Source organism: Plecotus auritus, assembly GCF_963455305.1.
Source record: "Plecotus auritus genome assembly, chromosome: 10".
Lineage (NCBI taxonomy): Eukaryota > Metazoa > Chordata > Mammalia > Chiroptera > Vespertilionidae > Plecotus > Plecotus auritus.
The window spans coordinates 55,100,244-55,119,850 of NC_137785.1; the positions used below are offsets into that span (position 1 = coordinate 55,100,244).

General features: G+C 50.1%; 1 protein-coding gene across 2 annotated transcripts; it reads right to left on the bottom strand.

Moving 5' to 3' along the window:
* Positions 1 to 5,619: 5,619 nt before the first annotated feature.
* Positions 5,620 to 16,801, bottom strand: HERPUD1 (homocysteine inducible ER protein with ubiquitin like domain 1). Of its 2 annotated transcripts, none has more exons than XM_080645611.1 (8): positions 15,889 to 16,801; positions 12,927 to 13,004; positions 12,764 to 12,835; positions 11,208 to 11,338; positions 9,124 to 9,246; positions 8,106 to 8,456; positions 7,651 to 7,756; positions 5,620 to 6,379 (listed from the first exon to the last, which is right to left on the bottom strand). In XM_080645611.1, the coding sequence occupies exons 1-8, from the start codon at positions 16,027 to 16,029 to the stop codon at positions 6,215 to 6,217; spliced, it is 1,167 nt and encodes a 388-aa protein (XP_080501737.1). In that variant the 5' UTR covers positions 16,030 to 16,801; the 3' UTR covers positions 5,620 to 6,214. The 2 variants fall into 2 exon arrangements, with proteins under 2 accessions (XP_080501737.1, XP_080501736.1); XM_080645610.1 differs by having other exon boundaries at positions 12,764 to 12,838.
* Positions 16,802 to 19,607: the final 2,806 nt, after the last annotated feature.

A 19,607-nucleotide genomic window follows, 5' to 3' on the forward strand; every position in this document is an offset into this window, starting at 1 on the left:
ACAACCAATAAGAGGGCACGCTTCCCCCCCCCCCCCCAAAGAACAGCCTAGAAGGAACAACAAGGGGGCACAGGCACAGTGTGGGGGCATCATGGGGGCATCAGCGCTGCCATCTGCTGGCCGCCTTTCTGTGTGTAAACAAGGCGCATGGCAAGCTTCTGGCACAGGGTGGTCATGAGCACGGGCTGAGTATGAAGGGGCCGTCCTGGGAGGTGGCCTTGGCCAGGGAGGCAGGGACTTGCGTGGAGAACCCGAAGTACCGCGTGCTGGCGCCCCCGCAGTCAGGGCCGGAGGTGGGGAGGAAGGAGTCGTCTGAGAACTTCCTGTGGATGAAGTGACCCTGGAGAAAGCCGGATGCGGCCTGGACCTCTCTCCTGCCCTTTCCCATGCGGCCTGCTGGGCCGAGGAGCCAGCTTCCAGAAGACGAAAAAGGAGCCTTGGAAAACATCCAGCCCGGAGTTCAGATGGGGAAAGGGAGGGAGAGCTGCCCTCAGAACTAGAGGCTCCTCCCAGCTGGCCTTTCATTCATTCAACAGATATTTCCTGAGTGCCTGCTATGTCCCAACCACTGTGTGGTGCCAACCCTCACAGGCTTATCTCCCAGGAAAGACATCAGTCCGAACATCTGGTGACCTCGCTTCCTCCCTGCCCTGGCTGGCTGCCTGCCCCGCACCTGCAGGGGGCATCAAAGGGGGCCCAGAGATGTGTACTTACTCACCCTCCCCTTGGAGATAGGGGAATCGGATTTCCACTCTGCCAGAGTCACAGGCTGCAGAGTCCCCCACCACCACAAGAGGGCAGCCTTGGCCTCCAGGCAGTGCTCACGTGTGGCCCAGGCCAACCAGGAGCTCTGCCAGCTCTGGGCTCCCTCACCCCACAAACATGCCAGATTGAGCCTCCTTTGATGCCCTCAGAACCCCCTGTCAGTAGGGCCTTCCCTCTCTGCTGAGACCAATGCTGGGAGTCTGGCCTCCCTGCTGTGTGTTGATCTGAAGGTCAACGGAGGAGTTGATCTCAAAGATTGATAATCAAAGCTCAACCTGTAAAGAGTCAAGGATCCGGGACCTTCGTCCTGCCCTCAGCCCAGAGAGGGCCAGGGAGAGGCAGGTCAGCAGAGTAGGGACACTTACCAGCAGGCGCCCCAGGTCTCCTTGGAGATCACAGACTGTTCTGAATGGAGACATCCATGGACTTGTCTCCCACCCACTCCTCCTGGTGGCTGGCAATGGACAGGTGGCTGATCTGGATGCTGGGAGAACCAGTGGAGTAAGGAAGGACATCGTGGGGCCTTTCTGCAGGAGAGGGTGCCACGTCTTTGGGTGGTGGTCACTCTTCTACTTGAGCTCCAGTAACTTCCATCCTGCGATGTACGGTTAACCGTTATTAATTCATCTTAGGTTAAATGATAAGAAAATAAAAATATTTGCTTTCAATATTTGTATGTAAACATACATGTTTGTGTATGACTATATAAGCATGCATAACCAACAAGGAAGAAATGTGCATGACAATGACAGCCCTCAATTCTGCAACCGGTCACATGGTTGTTGTGGGGTTTTATAGCTGTCCTCTTCCACTACCCAGCCCATGCCCTCAGCAAACATCTCAGCGGGTCATGGCTCCCTACCTGGTGGGATGACCCCAGCCTTCATTCCTGAGAAGACTGGGCCCAGTCACCCTGCCTTAATTGGCTTCTTGTAGTTTCCCACTGACGGTAATCACAGGATATGGTAGTGTGGGATCTCCTGCATTTCAGACATCCTCTTCCTTCTCTTCAGTGAATAGTAGCAGCCCAGTTTCCTCCTGATTATCACCCCAGCCAATAGAGTAATGCTCTCCTTTGCCTGTGGAGAAGTTCAAAGTAGCCAGATAGCAGTCTTTATTTATATATATAAATTGATTTCAGAGAGGAAGAGAGAGCTCCACAACCCGGGCATGTGCCCTGACCAGGAATTGAATTGTGACCTTCTGGTTCATAGGTTGACGCAACCACTGAGCCACGCTGGTTGGGCTAGGTGGCAGTCTTAGCTTCCTGTTCAATGGCATCATTGTTGTGTCTCCGGTTAAATCATTTCTCCCTGTTGTGCATTGAATTTGTGTTCGGAAAAACTCATGTCCATCCAGAACCTCGGAATGTGACCGTACTTGGAAATAAAATATTAGCGGTTGTAAATCAAATGACTGGCGTCTTATAAGGTCATGTGAAGACACAGAGGGAAGTGGCCAGTGAAGGTGAAGCAGAAACTGGAGTGATGCTGTACAAGCCACGGCAGGCCCAGGATTGCTGGCAAACAGCAGCAGCTGGCTAAGTGTATGAGCATCCAGTCATTCTCCGAGACCCACCTGTCTTCCGTGCAGGCCAAACAGGAGAGCTGAATGGAGACTGGGAACCACCACCCCTGCACCTTTCAAGTTCTTGCTGGTGACACTCTCTGCAGGCCCTCCAGGATGTGGCATTGCTTTTGATTGGCCATTTTCCTATGTAGAGGCAGTTCTAGTGACTTCCACGTGGCCTTCTATACCCCGATACCCCTCACTCCACAGGTCAAGGAACCAATGTGGGGAGTCTGCTAGTAGCTGGGGACACACCTACCTCTAGGATGTGTTCAGGGACCCCCTGGACTCACTGGGAGATCGACCTGAGCTAAAATGCCATTGACCACCTGACCTCCCCAGGTTTCTACCCTGACCGGTGGACCGCAATGATGCTTTGGGTCTCCTAGATTTAATGTCAATTTAGGGCCAGTGTCGAGTAATCCCTGAAAGTCTGGTCGTTTCCTTTCCCAGGGCAGCCCCCCAGGGGAGCCTGGGAGATACATGACAGCATACGCTTGTTTTCAGTGTCGCAGGGTCCTTCCTCAAGGGGACCCAGCCCCCTTCATTCAAGGGGTTCTGAGTCTGTAAACTGGCTTAAGCCTGGGAGTTGATTGAGGGACCATAATTCTGTTTTGGTGATTCAAGAGAGACTTGCATTCACTCGACCTAGGACTCTTCCGCTTCTCCTGATCAAATAGGAAGTGAGTAGAAAATCCCTTTCTTTCTTCCCAAGGGAATACCATGACCAACCAGCCAAAGCCATGGCTCTCTGCAAGTCAAACCATCAGATTTCTGTGCTGCCTCTGCAGCCCATGATGCTAAAGCCAGCTTGTCTTCGATGGTTAAGTGCCACCACCTGGTCCCTGCCACTCTGGAACTGTTACCCCATTGTATTTAGGGATGCCAGTCGAGTGGCACTATTTCCCACTGTCATTTCTGACCTGTAGCGATGAGTGACCCAGAGCTCTGCAGTGAGGCGGGCTCCCCCTCCCTAATTTATTTCTCTCCATCATGATGAAAGTTGTGCCTTCTGGACCCTCACAGGGTGGATGAGCAGATCTCACATGATACACCCATTCTAACATTCCAGCGTCCCTAAGCCTTTACATGTCTTCTTCTACAGTGTCCCAAGGCAGTTCCTGCACGTCACCTTCATTCAGTGTAGATAGACCACCATTTAAAAACACACACATATATATTGATTTCAGAGGAAGGGCGAGTGGGAGAGAGATAGAAACATCAATGATGAGAAAGAATAATCATTGATCGGCCACCTCCTGCACACCCCCTACTGGGGATCGAGCCCACAACCCAGGCATGTGCCCTGACCAGGAATCGAACTATGACCTCCTGGTTCATAGGCTGACGCTTAACCACGGAGCCATGCCGGCCCAGCAGATAGACCACCTTGTCATCTGTCTCGGCCAACCACCGAGCACAGTGTTCTAGCCCTTTCTAACTCCGCATGCTTAGTCCATCATTCTAGAACCTCTGCTCCCTGGGCCTGTACGAACACGTTCAGCCTGATCCAACTTTCTGTTCCTTATACCAGTATCCCACACCCTCATATCCATTCCCACGCACCTCCCCTGCCCCCGCCCTGATTTTTGTCTGTATGAACTTGAAAAACCACATCATTCTTTTGGTGTCCCTGCATGGTACACCTCCTCACACCTCACCCTTTGAGGCCTGCTGGCACTCCAGTCAGGTTATAGGACTAGAAACAAAGAGGGGTGGGGTGGGAGTAGGCCACGAGAAGAATTAGTGTCTTTCGAGGTAGGCGCCGGGGGAGCGGTTACGGTTCTTCATACACAGGGTCAAACAGCTTCCTTAGGGACAGGCGTCAGGCTGCTCCTGGGACAGACTCCTGGAAGCTCTCCCGTCAGGCTGTGGACAGGCGTGCTTCTCGCCTCCCTTGTGGCTACGGACAGAATCTTTATCTCCACTGTTATCATGTAAAATGTCATTCTAACCGAGTACCTGCTTGCTACTTAGAATGCCAGCGGAGGATCTACTGGTCACTGCCTGCATTTTCCCAGGGCCCTTCACAGGAAGGAGGCTGTGGGCCCGGCCACACGCCCCCTTCAGGCCCATCACGCATATTAAAGGCCCAGAAGACGCAGGGGAGAAGCCTATGAACTTGGCCGAACCTGAGGCCTCCAAATGTACGTGACCGTGAGCTCTGTAGAAGTAGATTACCAGTAAAACCAACAAACATCTTGGAAACGGCAAACGTAATAAGCTGCTACATTGGCCTGAGCTGAAATCTGGGAGTTTTTGGTTCATTCTTAGCTATTTAATAATGAAGATCCAGCCCTGAGTGGAGTGGCTCAGTTGGTTAGAGCATTGTCCTGTGCTCTGGAAGGTTGCTGGTTCAATTCCTGGTCAGGGCACATACCCAGGTTGTGGGTTTGAGCCCTGGTCAGGGTATACAGGCAACCCAGTCAATGTTTCTCTCTCTCTCTCTCTTCCTCAATAAGTAAAAAAATATTTTTTTTAAAGTATCTTTACCTACGAAAAATAATGAAGATCGAAACCAATCATTTTCTAAGTATTAATAGAACACAGTGCGTTATTATACTACATTTAGTAACTGTTGAGGAAGCGTTGACATTTCTGCGACGTCCCCCACCTGTCAGCTGCCTTAAGCCTTAATTGTTGTCTGGTTTCCCCCCCCCCCCGCCCCCCGTCCTAGTGGGGCTTGGGCCAATCTGAACACTTGTCAGCTGTTCTCAGAAGCACCTTCCTGGAACTATTTTGGGTCCATGGAATCTGGAGTTTAATCCTCACAACCTGACACCACGGGGAGAGAGGCCCCACTCCTTTAGCAAGAAGAAATGGGTGCCACCAGTGTCTCGGGTTCCAGGCCCCTCACAAAATGGGGATACCCCTCCTTTGAAATGAATTACTTTTCCATCCAAGACTTAAAAAGGGGCTTGGCATGGTATGCGATATGGAGATGTGTTTTTGCTAAGGGAAGGCAGTAGTTTTGTCCTGATCATTCTGAGTGGGCGAGAGAAGGAGAGTGTGTACTACAGAACTGCCAAGAGGGAGCTACCTAACGCCACCAACGTGAGGGTTGGGAATGAACTTGGATGGGTTACTATGTAAACCAGGAGTGTGGGCAAACACAAGTATATTCTTAGTTTAAGACTTCCATGGCCTTACTTTGTCATTTTCCATCAGTGCCAATAGTCCTTTTATAAAAAGAAGCAGAACATTCAGGTTACTTAAAAAATCAGCATTTCACCTGTTGACCATCCAGTGACCCCGGGCACGGAGTAAACTGCTAAGACTCTCTGCCAGGATCAGTCATAGCAAAACTTTATTGAACAGAAAACCCAGCAAAGGTTTCCACCTCTGCACAGTTGCCCGTGGTTTGAAGGAAAGCAATGCATTTAAAAAGCAATTATACAGAAGTCTCTCCTAGAAAAGTCCTGCTAAAACATGTCTAGCAATTCATTGATTATATAAAGTAGTACACTTAGTGTAATTTAAACATTCCAACAGGAATCAAATCGCACCAGCAGAACCATTTCTGCCTCTATGACATCTATGTACAAACACACATGCAGACACACATATCTGGAAAAGGTCCTCAGGCATAAACATGCGACGCTAACGCCTTCTATGTACAGTGCCTATAAACTACATACAATAGGTAGTAAAGCTCTTCAGAATAAAGACATAGGAAGCCTTGGGCATTTTTTGTTCATCAATTTGTATCATGGCTTCACGTCTTACTTTCGGCTTTTGCTTGATCACAAAAGCATCTCCTCCTCCTCGTTGGTTCTTTACTAATTCTGTGCCATCCCGCGTCCAGGTGAGGAAATCTAGCTGGAGTCAACGGTCCAGTCCATGCCTGCCCAGGCCACCAGCAGCCAGCGGGCAAACCGCATCAGTTTGCTATGGCTGGGGGGCCTTCGGGAAGGAGAGAGGCAAAGAAAGTCTTGAAGACCAGCCAAGCTGTGCTCATAAAGGAAGGGCTGGTCTGCTCGCCATCCACTACGTTCCTGTCTGGAGGGAGGCGGTTGGGGTTTTCCATTTCAGCCTCAGGGCCTTCCTATGGGTAATGAAACAGTGAGAAAGCAGTTAGGACCGGGATCCACACCAGATCGTGCTGGGCAGTGGCAGAGGTAACCCCTGACCCCTCGCGCCGTATGGGAAGCGCCAGGCGGGCAGGGCCCCAGGAACGACATCCTGGCTGGCGTGTTCTCTGGTCTCCATGGCAGAGCCGAGCTGGTGACATTCTCATCGTTTCGAATATTCTCACCAGCAAGTATCAAAACAGGTGTAGCAACTGGATCTTCCACCACTACTAACCAAGTGATCAAGTCACCCCTCCTCATTAAATATGGACAGTCTAATGTCGGCGATGCTGTGAGTCAAAAGAATTGAAATGGAAACCCAGGGTTGTAAAAGCAGATAGTAGGGTGCCAATTTATATAATTTAAAAATATCCTTTGGTAGTATGCATTAAAATGCCTTATAAAAATTCTCTTTTTTAAAAATATATTTTATTGATTTTTTTAACAGAGAGGAAGGGAGAGGGATAGAGAGTTATTAACATCGATCAGCTGCCTCCTACACACTCCCTACTGGGGATGTGCCCACAACCAAGGTACATGCCCTTGACCGGAATCGAACCTGGGACCCTTCAGTCCGCAGGTCGACGCTCTGTCCACTGAGCCAAACCAGTCAGGGCTAAAATGCCTTATAAAAATTCTATTTGTGTGTGTTATTTTCCAGGAAATCTATTCTGTGAGATGCTTATGCTCTTAATCCTTAATTAACTATCCATTAGCTGTTTCCATGACATAACACATGGTTGCAGACCACTGAACACTCAAAATAGTGAACTTAAAAAAATTATTTAAATATGCCAAAATGCAAATTGCCATATGACAAAAATACCTGATAGATGCTGTGACATGTTTAATGTTTTCAAAATAGCTACCATCAAGAATAAATAGGAGCCCAGCCAGCGTGGCTCAGTGGTTGAGCATCAACCTATGAACCAGGAAGTCATGGTTCGATTCCAGTCAAGGGCACAGGCCCAGGTTGCAGGCTCGATCCCCAGTGTGGGATGTGCAGGAGGCAGCCGTTCAATGATTCTCTCTCATCATTGATGCTTCTCTCTCTCTCCCTCTCCCGCTCCTTTCCTCTTTCTGAAATCAATAAAAATGTATTTTAAAAAGAAGAAGAAGAAACAGGAAGAAATCTTGAGCTATCGAGCCTAATAAAATGGTAAACCAGGACACGGGATATTTAAAGGCTGAGGGTTTGAGCGCCTGCACCTCACACCACGCTCGCCGGCTCGCGGAAGCTCCATACCTGCAAGTTATTGTTGGGGTCCTGGTTTACAGCTTCCGGAAGAGGACCGTCATTTGGGAAGTGCTGAGCCGGCCTCTGTCTAAACGGAAACCACCCAACGTGATGCCTTCAAAGGAAGCACATAAATGCCCATCTTAGTCAAGAGCACAGTGAGATTTACTCAACAACAGAAGGGTCTCCTCAGCAGGTAAGGTCCCCCTCCCTCCCCTCCTCTAACCAGAGCAGCACCCCAGTTGGAAGCTGCAAAGACCTTCTATCCCACCACCTCATTCTATCCCACCACCTCCCAGGCTCTCACTGGCCTGTCAGGTTCTTAAAGGGGCGGCATGTTTATTCCCCAATTTACACTCACAACATAAACAGCACTTGGCACACAGGACATGCTCAGTAAGTGCTGGAGTGGCCGTAAAGAGTGATTTGTACTGAGGGGGAAAGGAAAGTGATCATCTGCTTACAGGTACATAACCACGGTGGCCCCCATGACCATGAGGAATCTGCTCAGGGAGGAGTAGAAGTAGAGGATGCTGAGGAAAACGGAAAACGTAGCTGCTGAGTAGGTCCAGTCCAACCAATCGCGATTTATCTCGTCATCTTCTTCCACGATAGGGCCACCTTGCGCATTCATCCGTAGGTTTTGATTGGCCCCGGGATTAACCACCACTTGAGGAGCAGCGTTCTGATTGGCTGGCTGGTTTTCGGCTGGAAACTGGTTGTGAATAGGGGCTGGAGCAGGTGCGGAGACCACGGGTATCTCTTGGGCACTTGGTGAGGGAACAAAAGTCCCCGATGCAGCAGTGGCCGCTAAACTGAAATAGAAACGACAGAGGCAGATACTGTTGAGGGCAAAGCACCGTGAAATCTGTGGCCGTCACCTTATTTACGCAGGGGATTTCACTGTGAAGAACTATAAGTAGGTACATACAAACTTAATTTTTTCTTTAACGTAGTGAAGAATTTTTCTATTTTAAAAAATATGTTTTTAGAGAGAGAGAGGAAGGGAGAAGGATACAGAGATAGAAACATTGATGAGAGAGAAACATCACGGATTGGCTGCCTCCTGCATGCCCTCTACTGGGCCCTCCTGCCTGGGCAGTGAAGAACGTCTTTACCAACAATCCTACCTATACATTCCTTTTCTACTCGTAGGAGCAGCAACGAGATATTTCGTCTGGAATGAAGCATCCAGGCCACTTTAAGAGTGTGGTGCAATAACCAATTAAATTTTCACAAAGCTTTAAAGATACAGATTGAAAAGGAAGGAACATAAGTGAAGTCAGGAAAGCATGTATCAGACACTAGCACCCCTACCTCAGGGCATCGATACACAAATTAGCTAGCAGTTATCACTCATACTGCACTCCACCCACAGAACCACGGGGCTCTGCAGACACGGGTGACCTTCCCTAGCTGGCTAGGTAACAGGACGGGACTTCCCTCCGCCCCGGCCCAGGCGCACATCAGGGAAGGACTCACTACTGCATGTAGTACTGCCGCGCGTAGATCTGCTGGAACCAGGAGAGCTGCAGCCACCCATACGTCGTGTAGCCCGAGAAGCCAGGCCCCAGGCCCTGGAACGCCGGCTGGGCAGCATCAGGCCTAGGAAAGGTGGTTTTAAATGCCCATTTTGAGTTGGTTCAGTCCAAACAAGTAAAAACTGAGTTTAAACGACAATCAGGAATTCAAATCAGAGGGACTGAAGAATGGGCGTTCCGACAGTTCCTCGTAGGTGACTGTAACGTGAGCGCAGAAGGTACTGATGGCACACTCCCCGCAGGGTCCAGACCTCCCAGCACGGGTTCTCACTGTGCCATCACGATGGCACACAAACAGGCTGTCCCGTCCTAGGCCGTGGGCTCCCACTCCACTTAGGACTTGCAGAGTCACTGCAGGTCCCTCCCCTGTTCTCCTTACGAAGCAGCTCCAAGAAACCACATTCCTCCCAAAGCCTTTCCTGAAGGAAACTTCCCTCTCCCAATACCCTTCTCGCCCTCCTCTAGGTCGGGATCTGTGCCGGGGCCAGCGATGCGTGCATGTGGCATCACCCATGCTTGCTCACTGGCCACTTGTGCCCTGGACAGGCTGCTGGGCAGTTATCTGAGTGGATCCCCAACAGCCTTGTGGGAAGGCAGCTCCCCCCATTTCACGGGGAAGCCCCGAGTGCAGCTCAGGGGAGACGAGGTTGATTTGCACAGGGTCACTGAGCTAATAAATAGTGGGGCTGGATTTGAGAGCGGTTTGTTTGACACCACACACACTCATTTTCCCATCATGCAACACGGTCTGACACTGCCTAGGACAGGGCGCGGGGGTCACCAGTGGCTTTGTGAGTTGCACACAGTGAACCCCACAAGATGGAAACGAATGGAATTGTGGGAGATCAGGAGTTGGTTACATGCTCATCTCCACTGGGTGAACTCATTTCTTAAAGTTATATGCACTGGCTGCTCAGTAAATAGTTGAATGCAATCATCGAGTTTTATTACCGTGAAATTCACAGCTGTCAGGTATGGGCCTCAGTTCTCACACTGCACAGCCCAAATGAGGGAAGCAGTTTTAGGTGTTTCTATCCAATAAGGAACCCAACTCACATGCTGACAGTCTCTTTTAACCGAATTCCATACCCAGAGTGTTTTAAAGCAGTATTTCAGTACAAACAGGCCTCGGTGTGACTCATTTAAAAAATCACAGTGCATGAAAATGAGAGGATAAAGGAGCTCGCTGGCTCCGATGATGGCACTGCAGATACGCAAGCCAACTAAAAGGTTTTTACAGTCACATACCGAGTACGAAGGGGTGAAATGATTTCATGTCCGGGCATTACTTTTAAATCTTCAGAAAAAGAATAAGGGAATGAGGAATAGAGGAAAGGAGCATGGCGACACTTTGTCATTACTGTGCCAGGTGATGGTCACGGGGGGATTCATTATACAGTTCCCTCCACTTCTGTGTATGCTTGAGATTACCATTTATTAAGAAACTCCAAAAACTCCTCAATCCTCAAACACCTGGCGCTATCAGTCATCCCGTATTAAAAGAGTGACAGTCACCTCTGCCTTTGGCTCTGAAGGAAAGGGCTCTCGTCGCTGCCCAGAAAATGGCCCTTGTTCCTGGCATCATCAACATTCCGTGGCAGAACATTTCTTAAAACAGTCTCCTCACCTTTGTCACCCAACGCCACGGCAGGCTGCTCAGCAGAGCAGCTGCACGGCGCCTCTAACAGCTGTTTTTCTGCAGCAGCACTGACCTCCCACCATGAGGTCAGCACATGCAAAGCACAGCCACGCAGGAGGGGCGATGCCTTTCGATACATATTTCTCCACATTTTATATGGAGTTGATTTAGTACAAATAAGTGAGAACTGCGTTTAAATGACAAAAAGGCAGTGTCGTGAGAAAAGTTAAATTCATAAAAGATCTTTCTAGTGAAAAGCTTATAAAGCAGCACTCTGTCCATTTTAAAGTTCTGTAAGCAGACAGTGTAAACACACCTTATTCTTAAATGGATGCAAATGGGCCCGTTCATGTTGCATAAACCCAGTTCTTTAATGTAACACTCACCTCGAGAAGCTCTCCCATCCAGAGGGAGAAAGGTTCCGAAAAGGCTCCCTTGGCCTCACACCATCACTTGAGGAATCCCCAGGATACTGTCCCTGAGTGGGGCCAGCGGGCTGCTCTGTGGATTCAGCAACCTAGGGAAGTGCAACGTGATCATGAGACCAAGGGCCTGATGCAACCGGCTGAAATCAAGCTGAAAGAAGGATTTTGCTGGGAATGGCTTATGTCCCCCACCCCGGCTCTGAATGTAACAAAATTAAATAGATACAACGTTATGTGAAAAATATTCTGAAATTTGTTTAACACAATTTCAAAATATAGTTATATGTGTGGGTATAAATATACATACACACACACACACACACACACACACACACACACTGAGTGGCCAGATTATTATGATCTCTGAACGCATAATAATATATATATACTAGAGGCCTGGTGCATGAATTCGTGCATGGGTGGGGTCCAGCCAACCTGGCCATGGGGAGGAGACATGGGCGGTTGGCTGGCCTGCCTGCTGGTCAAACTCCTGGTCGAGGGGACAATGTGCATATTAGCCTTTTATTATATAGGATATATACTGAGTGGCCAGATTATTATGCGTTCAGAGATCATAATAATCTGGCCACTCAGTGTGAGTGTGTGAGTGTGTGTGTGTGTGTGTGTATACATATATATTTCATTGATACGAGTAACTATGTTATAGTTTCATTAAAATCTTCCAGTGAAGTTATCACTGGTGAGAAAGCTTCCTGGTAATGCACTGTATTTCTATGGCTACATTTACTAAACCCAAAAATTAAATTTAGCCAACACAATTATAAATACAGCCCAGCCAGCAATCAAAGGAGAGAATTTCCTTTGCTATGTTCGGCTGTTTCGGGAAATAGTGATATAATGCCGATTTAGAGTATGTCACTACATGTATTAATACACACTGTGAAATTAAACATAAATAATTTTGACTGTCAAATATGTCTTTAAAGATCATTTGATAGAAACTGGCCTCTTCCATGGGGGAGGTCAATGGGAGAAAAAAAGAGACATATGTACTACTATTTTTAATACTTCAAACAATTAAAAAAATGTAAAAATAAATAAATAAATAAAAGATTAAAAAAAGAAAAAAAAAGAAACTGGCCTCTTCCTATCTAACTAACTAATTAATCACAATGAAATTTTCCAAAGAAAATGTATTCACTTTTTTACTCTTTATAAAAATTAACAGTTCCTTAGAAGAAATGCATGTGCCCAAGTCCATGAAAACCCCCTGTGGAGAGCCTTGTTAGTTTCAGTGATCTGCACACGCAGCCTCTGCAGGTCCAATCACATCCCAGAAGACAGTGGTGGGGACGCCTCTTTCCCAACGGCACTGCCTGCCACTGCTGTAGTAAACTCTCACTTGTATTGATAACTGTCTAATTCCTAATTCTCACCGGGGACGAAACAAAATATGACAATAAAAAGACCATAAAATCTCTTCGAAGAGTTTTATCCAATGTCCTTTCTTCCTCCCGTGAGAGTCTGAAGGACACAGGGTACCCACTCAGACCTACCTTTGCGCTGGTTTCTGGCATTTTGGACGGACTTTTCACATTGCACACCAAGTGTAGAACATGCCGGATTTCCTGCTAAAAGAAATATGGAGGCACTTTAGCACCTGAACTCAACCTGGCAAGAACATCAAAACATTCCTAAGTTAATATATAAACGATGTACCTTTGGCAGCAAGTCCCTGAGATACTGGTTATCCAACAGCAGCTTCCCAGAATAAATTAACCTCTGGTCCTCTGGACGCTAATCATGGGAAGAAAGAGCAACAGAGTCAGCCTTTAACCCCACAAGTTCCCAATCGCAGAAGACACTACTTCGTACACATCATTTATTTATTTTATATTTCTTTATTGATTTCAGAGAGGAAGGGAGAGGGAGAGGGAGAGGGAGAGAGAGAGAGAAACATCAATGATGAGAATCACTGATCGGCTGCCTCTAGCACGTCCCCTACTGGGGATCGAGCCCGCAACCCAGGCATGTGCCCTTGGCTGGAATCGAACCTGGGACCCTTCAGTCCGCAGGCCAACGCTCTATCCACTGAGCCAAACCAGATGGGCCGTACATGTAATTTAAATACGTGTTTTTCCCCAGCACATCACAGGAAAACATTTCTTCAAAGGCCCCATATACAAAACTTTTATTTAAGAAAGTGCTTTAAGTTTAAACTGGTCTCTAACATAAAAATTTAGGATGGCACATGATCTCCAGTCCACAAAACCTACAGCAACCTATTTAACTCAGGGAAATTGCTTTCTGCCACTAGAAACACACATTTGATTTGGGGCTTCTATAGCAACTTACTTCAAAACTTGTGTTTAGTTTCAGAGAAAACTCAAAGCACTCCCAAAGTTGGCCCCCACCAAACCCACCTATCATTGTCCCCAAAGAACATGAAGCGATTCTAAACTCAACCCCTGGAAGAGACATTTCCGGACACACAAACACAGTCACAGATGAGACGGGGTGTGGGTAACATTTCTACAACAGCCTGTGAGATGAGCACTCCTGTTTCAAGGCGGAAAGTCTGAAATTGACTTGTCGCAGGTCACTACCTCCTAGACTGGATGCCACCCCCCTTATCCATTCCAGGGACTGAAGACCACAGGGACCCCACACGCTTTCTACACGTCTCCCTTTTAAAACCTGTTCTTAGTGCCTTTAGGAATTGAACTTAAAAATAAGGGCCTCACACGCCAGAGGACACTGGAGATGGCCAGCCTGTCAACCTACTCTGGCCAGAAAAACCTATTATGCAAGACTTGGAATAAAGCTGTTTCTGCCAAGTGGCCGAGAAGATAAAACAAGTGGTTTAAAACAAACAAAGCAATCACCGCATCAATCCGGATTTTTACAAACTGTGCAACAAAAACAAATACAGAAACTACTCTATTGGATGCCGTGTTCAGCACCGTTCTCACCAACCGGCTTTATCAGCAAGCGCAATGCACGGGATTTTGTAAAACGCTATTGCAGAGGTGGGTCCTGCACATGAAAAAGTCCCACACTGGAAAACCTTTGCAATCCACAGCTGCCTGCCTTTAAATTACTTCCCCTAGTAAAGGCCTAAATTGGCGCTCTGTGTTTTTACCGTGGAGGCTGGTTAAACAATTAAACCTGTTACACCAACAACTATTATGAAGTAAGGCTTCGCACCTTAGAAAACAAATCGGTACTCTCCAGCTGTCATTTCTAAGCCCACATTTACGCATCTGGGAGACCTTGCATTTACACCTTCTGGGTCTTGAGGCTTCACAGGAGTGATGCTCCCCGACCCAGGAGGCCCTCAGGAAAGCTCTCCTCCCACACACCGCCGTGTACCAAATGATGCCACTCGGGACTGCACCTGCTTCACCCATCTGTGTCCCGAACAGCCATTAGCTCGGCAACACGGCCCCTTGGTGAAACCCCAGAGCCCCCAGGTGAACGCAAACAAACAGGCAAATTTCAACAGAACAACTCAGAAAGCAAACTCATTTCCACATTAGACAGGGGACAGATATGGAAGGAAAGCCACCGCCAGCGTGAGCTGCCGCGCACACTGCCCCTCGAGGGCTCCGACGGAGCGGTTTCAGCCTCCTCCCGCCCTGATGCCCTCTCCTGTGTGGCCGAGAATTACACTTCTGGGCAGTCAGGAACACTGCTGACACTTACATAATATCAGGGTGGAAAGTAAATATTGTCCAGCTCACAGCCTCCATCACGTGGGAGGGAAGGAGGGAGGAAGCGAGGGAGGGCGGGGACAAGGGTGATATTGACAGATGTGTCCACCAAAACAAAGCAAGGAAGTCTCTGTAATTGAGGAACCCAAGTCGTCAAACCGGGACTCCAGGAGCCTCCTTCCGCCTGTGCGCGTCGCTTCCCCATCTCCCTCCACCAGCAACGCGCCGGCTCCTCCCAGGGACCGAGCAGAGGCCGGTGGAGTGGAGCGTGGCAGGGAGGGGCCGGGAGGTGGCCGGGGCGGGCAGAGCCACGTCGGGCCCTGGGTGTGGGGCCCTAAGTACACCCCGCCCGGGCGAGCGCCTCATCTCTCCAGCCAGTGGCCTGGGGTCGGCCCCGCCCTGCCCTCCCCGCCAGGAGACCCTGGCTACATTCGGAAAACTCATTCTGCAACATTTCTGTTTCCTTCTTTCTATCCGGGGCTGCAGTCTTAATGGGGAACACTTAAGTCGCCCGGTCGTTGGGAGGGCGGGTGAGAAACTGAGGCTTGAAGGGTGAACGGCCTCACCCAAGGTCACACTGCTGTTTTAGCGGCTCGGCTCGGGCTAGAAGCCAGATCTAGGGGCGGGGGTCTGGGGAGGGGGAGGCAGCAGGGCGACTGCCGAGGGAACCGGGGACACGGAGGAGAGGGGACAGGGGAAGGCAGCCCGTCTGGAAGGCGGGGCGATGGCGGCCTGGGACCAGGAAGTGACAGCCGCCGGGCCGGGAGAGGGGGTGCCTCCGGAGGTAGGGCAGGGAGGGGAGATCCCGGCCCTGGGAGAGGTGACGGGGTGAGCACCCAAGATCGGGGGAGACTGGAGAAGGGAGAAGCTGTAGGGAAAGGGGAAGCGGACGTGGTATTCCTAGGGGGGACGCACGGAGGGCTGGGGGGCGGCAGCCGGGGCGCGGGCAGCGGGGCGGGGCGGCTCACCGGGCGCTCGGGGTAGACGAGGCTCAGGTGCGCCTTGAGGCGGCCCACGCTCCAGCCGCGGTCGCCGCTCAGCTCCAGGTCGCGGTGGCGCTGGTTGGGGCTCTTCACCAGCAGCGTGACGGGCTCGGGCTCGGCCTCCATGTCGGCTGCGCCGTGGGCTCCTCCGTCCGCACTCCGAGGTGCCGGGCAGGCGGCGTCCCAGCCGCCCGCAAGCTCCGCAACGACTGTTCGCGTCTCTGGGGCGCGCGCGCCCCCGCCTCGGGCCCCTTTTATAGGCTCCCCGCGCCGGGCTCCGCGCTCGGAACCCTGTGTGGCCGCCGCCCGTTGGCTAAGGCCGAGGCCACGGCCCCGACGTGGACCAATCGCAGGCAGGCTTTGTGGGCAGGGGGCGGGCCGAGCGCGTGGGCGCGGCTGATGCAACCCGCCGCGGTGGCGTCACCCAGCGTCTGGGCTGCGGCCGGGAGGCCTGGGTTCGGAGGCCATCTCGGGGTGCGCTCTGTCCCGAGGACACTGGGTCGCTCCCTAGCTCCGGGTGCCCACGGTGCCGTAGGGAGGGTCAGCCCGGTCCACCCTGGCTGGGCAGCCTCTGCAGATTGTGTGCTCACAAAGCGGCACCCCGCCCTTTTGGACCCCAGGCGTCCAGGCCCTTCTTGGAGGGACGTCAGGCCCTGCACCCCGACCCACAGGGGAGGCCTCCCCACATCTCCCCCGTTGGCGAGCCCACCCAGAAGGGCGCCCCCTGCGCATTAGAAGGGCAAGGAAGAAGTAGGGCGGTCCTTCCTGCGTCGGAGGGCGGAGGCATCTGATCCCAGGTGGCCAGTTCCCATGTGGCCTCCGCCTTGACCCACGTTACACCCTGGAGGGTGGGACATCACCCTGGGAATGGCAAGCAGGCCACACGCAGCTTGCACCTGGAGACGCTGGAAAAGGGACCCACGTTATAGGCAGCGGACAGGTGCTGTTTTCGAAATTGGGGCTGAGACCCGGAGGGCAAAGTTCTCAAGTTTTCTAACATGTGACCACAAAGGCCGCTCTCAAGGCAACACTCCCTCCTTCCCAACTGTAGGGAAAAGGTCTTGAAAACAAAACTGACATTGTGCTGGCCCCATCCCTGCTCCAGTCCTGTTGGGACATCTATTTTTCCAGGTGTGTCATGTGGCCAAAAAGGGGCCACACACTAACCCTGGGGAGGCCTGCCTGGCGGCCTTAGAAACTCAGAGACATAAAGTAACCACATGGGACCGTCAGAAATTAAAACTTTTTGTTGTTAGTCCTCACCTGAAGATATATATTCCATTGATCTTCAAACAGACTTGGAAGGGAGGGGGAGAGACAAACCTCCATGTGAGAGAGACACATCGATTAATTGCCTCCCACTTGCGCCCCAGTCAGGCCAGGGATCGAGCCTGCAACCGAAGTACATTGACCAGAATCGAACCCTGGACCCTTCAGTCTGCCGGCTGACATTCCAACCACTGAGCAAAACCAGCTGGGGCTGAAATTAACACTCTTTATAACCAAAGGTTAAAGGTGGGAAGTCATGTCTGAGGGCAGTATTTTTTCCTATCAAAGGCCAACCTCTGCCTTAACCTGATTTAATGCTCTGCTGTCAACATCTGAAAATTCAGAATAAAAGTTTGAAGAAGTCCAAGTTTTATAAGATTAAAAAAAAAAGTTTGAAGAAGAGCCCTATGTTTTCACCTTCGTTGGGTCCCATGAATTGTGTAGCTTTTCATATGTCAGTCGGAAGAAAATGACTGATTATGACCCGGTAGTCTTGCAACTAGCCAGCCGTAGGCAAACTACGGCCCGCGGGCCGGATCCGGCTGTTCTATCCGGTTCTCTTGCTCTCCCCACCGCTCCTTTACTTTGAATTTATATTAGTTCACACAAACACTCCATCCATGCTTTTGTTCCGGCCTTCCGGTCCAGTTTAAGAACCCATTGTGGCCCTCGAGTCAAAAAGTTTGCCCACCTGATAGACGCTGACCAGTGGGGCCAGGCCAGATCAAACAAGCAGAGGCCTTACAGGGGGCAGCCAGGTGGGAGAGGAAGGCCACTGGGAAATTAAGAATGCCACATGGCATGGTGTCCTCTCCCTGCAGTGATGAGCATCAGGGCCCCTCTGGCGGCCCCATTTCCAGTCGTAATAAGAGGGTAAAGGGGTGTTTTTCCCCCTAGGGAAACAGCAATCCAGTGCCTGTGATTCCCGAGGGTTATGTCCCAATGAGCAAGCAGCCCCTTTTAAAGCTCTTTGGTGCTTTTGCCTATAGCACCCTTAAATATATACTTTTATTGCTTTTTTTACAGAGAGGAAGGGAGAGGGATAGAGAGTTAGAAACATCGATGAGAGAGAAACATCAATCAGCTGCCTCCCGCACACCTCCCACTGGGGATGTGCCCACAACCAAGGTACATGCCCTTGACCGGAATCGAACCTGGGACCTTTCAGACCCCAAGCCGACGCTCTATCCACTGAGCCAAACTGGTTAGGGCGCCTATAGCACCTTTAGACAAACATAAGATTCAAGTCAACAAGCATGCCAGGAATAGAAGGATAAACACGAGTGACCCTGGGCTCGGTGACCTTACAAAAATAATGGGGGTGATAAGACTGTACAAAAATACAAAAATAAAAGACAACCCCAAACTCGCCTTACATTTCTGAAGGACTTATGATTACATCAAGAAGAGGGGTGAGACAGAGTAAACTTGATGGAAGAGGTGAAATTTGAATAACAATAATAATGGTAGCAATTATGACTAAGCCCCAAGGGTACCTGTACCCAGAACTTGTGTGGGCTCAGTGGTAAAGCTCATGGACCCAGAGCCAGACTGCCTGTTTTCAAACCCAGCTTCTGCCATGTAGGGGCTGTGTGACCTTAAGCAAGTTACTTAAGCTCTGCACCTAATTTCCTCATCTTTAAAATAGGAAGAAGAAGAATAGAATTGACTTCATAGGGTGGTCAGGCTTAAATGATATAACATTGTTAAAGGTCCTGGGACAGATACAGACACGTAGGAAGTGCTTCAGAAATGTTAACCATTAGTATTCAGGGAACTACGAGTCCGGTACACGCTCCCAAACCTGCCTGTGAAACCATCACCGAGGAACTTTTCTTAAAATTGATTTCAGAGAGGAAGGGAGTTGGGGGAGAGAGAGAAACATCAATGATGAGAGAGAATCATGGATCGACTGCCTCCTGCACACCCCACAACAGGGATCTAGCCCGAAACCCAGGCATGTTCCCTGACCGGGAATCAAACCGTGACCTCCTGGTTCATAGGTCAATGCTCAACCACTGAACCACACCGGCCAGACAGGAACTCTTTTTTAAAGTGAATTTCTGCAACACCAAGTATTGGCGAAGATATGGAGCTAGCAGAGCTCTCCTAGGTGGCCGGTTGGAGTGTAAAATGGGACACCCCCGTGCACGTGGTCTGGAAGTTTCCCATAAAGTTCAACACCCACCCACCCTACAACAGCCATTGCACTTACAGGGATTTACCCAAAAGAAATTAGAGGCTTGCACGGGAATGCTGATGGCAGCTTTATTCATCATAGCACCAGTGGCTGGGAACAGTCAGGTGTCAATCACCAGGAGGCTGCATAAGAAAACAATGGCGATCCACACAGGGGCTGAACTCTGAGGCCCACGTAAACTCAGAAGCCCACATTTCCCGTCAGAGCTACCTGTCCTCCCTGACTGCAGCCCGGT

Coding starts and splice junctions, on each gene's coding strand:
- HERPUD1 (XM_080645610.1), bottom strand. CDS start 16,029: ATGGAGGCCGAGCCCGAGCCCGTCACGCTGCTGGTGAAGAGCCCCAAC. Junction 13,005..15,888: donor TCGTCTACCCCGAGCGCCCG/GTGAGCCGCCCC, acceptor TCCCATGATTAG/CGTCCAGAGGACCAGAGGTT. Junction 12,839..12,926: donor TCAGGGACTTGCTGCCAAAG/GTACATCGTTTA, acceptor TATTTCTTTTAG/CAGGAAATCCGGCATGTTCT.